The 4,295-nt window shown below is 44.7% G+C and overlaps 1 protein-coding gene across 1 annotated transcript; it reads left to right on the top strand.

Moving 5' to 3' along the window:
• The first annotated feature begins 1,948 nt into the window (after positions 1–1,948).
• On the top strand, positions 1,949–3,563 carry LOC134438056 (secretory phospholipase A2 receptor-like). Its single transcript, XM_063187643.1, has 4 exons — positions 1,949–2,040; positions 2,485–2,615; positions 2,837–3,199; positions 3,468–3,563. The coding sequence occupies exons 1-4, from the start codon at positions 1,949–1,951 to the stop codon at positions 3,473–3,475; spliced, it is 594 nt and encodes a 197-aa protein (XP_063043713.1). The 3' UTR covers positions 3,476–3,563.
• Positions 3,564–4,295: the final 732 nt, after the last annotated feature.

Below are 4,295 nucleotides of genomic sequence, written 5' to 3'. Positions count from 1 at the left end.
ACTGTAATTTTGAAATTAATCTAGATTAATCTAGATTAATCTATATCAAAATGGCTCATTCAGAAATGGCGCGCTAGCGAAATAATGCCGGAAAAAAACCTTTTTTTCCAAAATGCATCTTATCTTCAAAAAATGGTCATGTTGATACTTGGTGATGAAAAAAACGCACTGCAATATGTGCAAAGTGTGTCCAATAGGAAGCATTTACAGTTATAAGATACTGAAATTTCAAAATTAACGGCGCTATAACTTGTAGAGGCAAATACAGATAAATCTATCAAACAATTAGGCTATTTAAACAAAATGACCTCAACAATTCAGCATTTCTAATAGAGAGAGAGAGAGAGAGAGAGAGAGAGAGAGAGAGAGAATCTGCCACTGACTGTTAAAAAGAGCAGCGGCTCCTTTAAGAGAGGGAGGAGCTCTGCGCACAGTAAGCTCAGCAGCCCTCAGCAGAGGCAGGCTACTGGATATGTAGAACCAACAGCACTGGCCCACGGCAATTTGGCCTAAACCTGACAGTTGTTCTCAGAGTTAGAATGCCAGAGGAGTTACAACTCGAAATTCGAAACTCGAAATTCAGTTTGCAAAAAAAAAAATCAAGCGCGACAACCGCAAGGTTTATTACCGTCTGACATGAGAATATCTCACTGAGTCGCAAATGCGCGAATGCAACACAAACATTCAGCGAGAGTATATTGGCAGTTTCAGTTTGACAATATTCAAAATGCATATCACACGGAATATTTTGTAATGATGGCACAGGCAAGATTTCTGGAAGTTGTTTAGCCTATGTGTTCCATGCAATGCGTGAGGAAATGTAGGCTATGTCGGGCTGGTAGGCTACTCACACACAATAATGTCTCGCTATGCTTAACCTCAAACAATAACGTCTCTCTAGTTTACCACTTGTGAAAAATCACTCAAACAACACCTACCACGGCAGAGAGATTAATGTTTGCAGCATGCAAACACTGTTCATATTTACAGTAGTAGGTCTGCTGAAGCAACAGGTGGAGAGGAGAAAGCGACTGGAGCGCAGTCTGAAAGCGTCTGTCAATGGAACGCTATGGTGATGTGCATACCAAAACCCATATTTTGAGAATAGATTAGGCCTAACGTGCGATATTTTCTTTATCGCGCCACAAGAGTCTCACATTATCACAGCACGTTAACGCCGATAACGGCCCACCACTAATAATAATAAATATAAAGTAAGCAATTTGTAATGTGCAGTATTTACAGCTAGTTGGTAGCTAGTTTTTCAGTACAGTCATTAAAGTAACAGGCATGAGGTAGCAGCAACTGTGTCAACATGTGTGTGTGTGTGTGTGTGTGTGTGTGTGTGTGTGTGTGTGTGTGTGTGTGTGTGTGTGTGTGTGTGTGTGTGTGTGTGTGTGTGTGCGTGTGTGTGTGTGTGTGCGCGTGCACTTTTGAGTCAGTGCAGTGGGTGTGTGTGTGCGCACGTGTGTGTATGTGTGTGCGTGCCCGCATTTTGAGTTAGTGCAAGTAGAATGTGCAGTCCCAATACTGTGTTGGGGTGGGGGGTGTATCAGTGTGTGTGTGTGTGTGTGTGCGCACGCGCGCGCATGTGTGTGTGTGTGTATGTTTCGGGTTAGTGCAAGTAGAATGTGCAAGTAGAATGGGATATGCAATGGGAGGGCGGGTTAAGTGTTCAGCATCCTGATTGTTTCGTGTATGAAGCCTTGGTGGCCTGGTGGTACGGGAGTGGAGGTACCTGTACCTCTTTCCAGAAGGCGGGAGGCTGAACAGTTTGTGTGCAGGGTGGCTTGTGTCCTTGGTAATCATCAGTGTTTTGCCGGTGAGGCGGGCGGTGTAAATGTCCTGCAGGGAGGGGAGTGGTGCACCAATGATCTTCTTCGCTCTGTTCAAAATGCGCTGGAGCGTCTTCCTGTTTTGTTCTGTGCTGCTTCCTTCCCACACTGTGATGCCGCTGGTCAGGATGCTCTCGATGGTTCCTCTGCAGAATGTTGTCATGATGGAGGGTGTGGCACTTGTCCTCTTCAGTTTGCGCAAGAAGTAGAGGCACTTTTGGGCCTTGTTCACCAGTGATGATGTGTTGGTGGTCCAGGAGAGGTCGTCGCTGATGTGCACTCCAAGGAATTTTGTGTGGCTCACTCTCTCCACATCATCACCGTCAATGATCAGTGGTGACATTTGTTTGAAAGTTGACGACAATCTCCTTGGTCTTGTTGACATTCAGCAGGAGGTTGTTGTCCTTGCACCATCTGGCCAGCAGGTCTACTTCTTGTCTGTAGTGAGTCTCATCACCCTTAGTGATGAGGCCCACCAGTGTTGTATCGTCCACAAACTTCACCAGATGGTTAGTGCTGTGGGTCGTTGGGGGCTTATGATGAGGTCAAGGGAGGGTTTGCTCAAAAAAGGTCTAGAACCACTGGACTAAATGTTTGAGTGTTGTTGTGTAATGTGCTCTGATAAGCTGTCTGTTGCTTTCACTTTCAGGTACTGGGGACCATTCATCCCTAATAACCAGGGGAAGGACAACTGTGCAGGAGCATGGCTGACTGATGGAGATGAGAGCATGTGGGGGGACCGCAAATGTGATGAGCAGCATCCATTCTTCTGTCGCTCAGGTGAGCTGTGGTGCACGAAACTTGAGTCTATACGTAAGTCTATACATCATCGGTGGTCAAAATTGTACTGTTCTGATAAAAGATGGTCACTTATTTCACAGACATGCAGATCTTGTACTCTTTTTCTATGTGTTCTACAGGATGGCCAGCACTTATTGACTGTGATAATATTTGTAACACTTCTGAACTTCACATTGCCCACTTTTGTCTTTTCCTCCTAGATGACCTGGTGTTGGTGTCTCAGGAGCTGACCTGGAGGGAGGCTTTCGCATACTGCGGTGAGCGTGACATGTATCTGGTGAGCATCTTCACTGAGGAGATGGAGCAGCGTGTGATGGAGGTGGCCAAAGCTGCCTCCACCTCTGAGGTGTGGGTGGGCCTGCGCTACTTGTGTGTCCTGGAGATGTGGATCTGGAGCACTGGGGAGACCGTCTGCTACGACAACTGGGCCCCAGAGGGCCAGGTTGGGATGGAAAAGTGCAGGGAATGGCAGCAGGGGAGGACTGGAGCGGTGAAGAAAGAAGGGAGATGGGTCAGCCGACCTGAAAACGAGAAACTTAACTTCATCTGTGCCACTAGAGATGGTGAGTGTATTAAAGTGGAAGTCTGCAACTTGTTTTAGGTCATATTACCTTGAACTGTTAAGGGAACCCGAACGTAGTAGGGCTGGCCCTACATGAACATGTACAGTAGCCCATTGTGCCACATTTATGCACATTTTGTGCGTTTAAGAGTGTGTGTTGATGGACTGGATATTCAATGCATTTCACAAAGCCCTGTCTGAGGTATAGCACTTGATGCATTGATGTATTAATCAAGCGTGTGTATCTCTCTGTGTTTAATGTGTTGCAGCAATGTGACCACCCTGCAGGGAAGAGAGGAGTGCAGGAGCAGTGCACTCAACAGAGCTGCAGCAGAAGAGTTCTGTGACATTTATGGATAATAAAGTAATAAATGATGATTGATTGATTGATTGATTGATTGATTGATTGATTGATTGATTGATTGATTGATTGATTGATTGATTGATTGATTGATTGATTGATTGATTGATTGATTGATTGAGTGAGTGAGATGATGAAAGATGAAGTAAGATGATGAAGTTTGCTCTTTCCTTAAGCTCTACTTGTGTTTGCTTGATGCATATTTAGATTTGGATTAAATATATTATTTAATGCAGGCACGTGCACAGCATAGTTGCCCACGGTGCCCGAGCAACGGCCCTTTTGCCCACATTGGCTGATATTGCCCTTCCAAGGGAGGGGAAAATAATTTGGCAATTATAATTTAATATTTCAATATCATTTGATTTCTTTATAATTCATAATTTTGATTGAAGTTTTGTACAATAAAGACTTAAGTCAGTCATACAAATTCATCAGACCCGTCGAGAATGGGCACGAGCGATGTGAGGTAGTACTAGGCCTACGCAACAACTCCGGTGGGGAGGGAGAAGGCACGCGAGACACGAAGACACGAAAGATTTTGAAGAGCCCTACACACAGTCTACATATTAGGGTACAAAATATGCTCACAATCAACCTCTCTATTATCAACAATGTTGAGTTTAGAACTTTTAGTTATCATACATCTGACAGCCAGCCAGCGCCACGTTTAGGTAGCAAAAAAACCCGACAGCCAGCTGTAGATATGCCTCGGAAAAATAGGCTAAGATTTCAT

Source organism: Engraulis encrasicolus, chromosome 21, assembly GCF_034702125.1.
Source record: "Engraulis encrasicolus isolate BLACKSEA-1 chromosome 21, IST_EnEncr_1.0, whole genome shotgun sequence".
In the NCBI taxonomy this organism is placed as follows: domain Eukaryota; kingdom Metazoa; phylum Chordata; class Actinopteri; order Clupeiformes; family Engraulidae; genus Engraulis; species Engraulis encrasicolus.
This window is presented reverse-complemented; position numbering and strand designations above follow the sequence as displayed.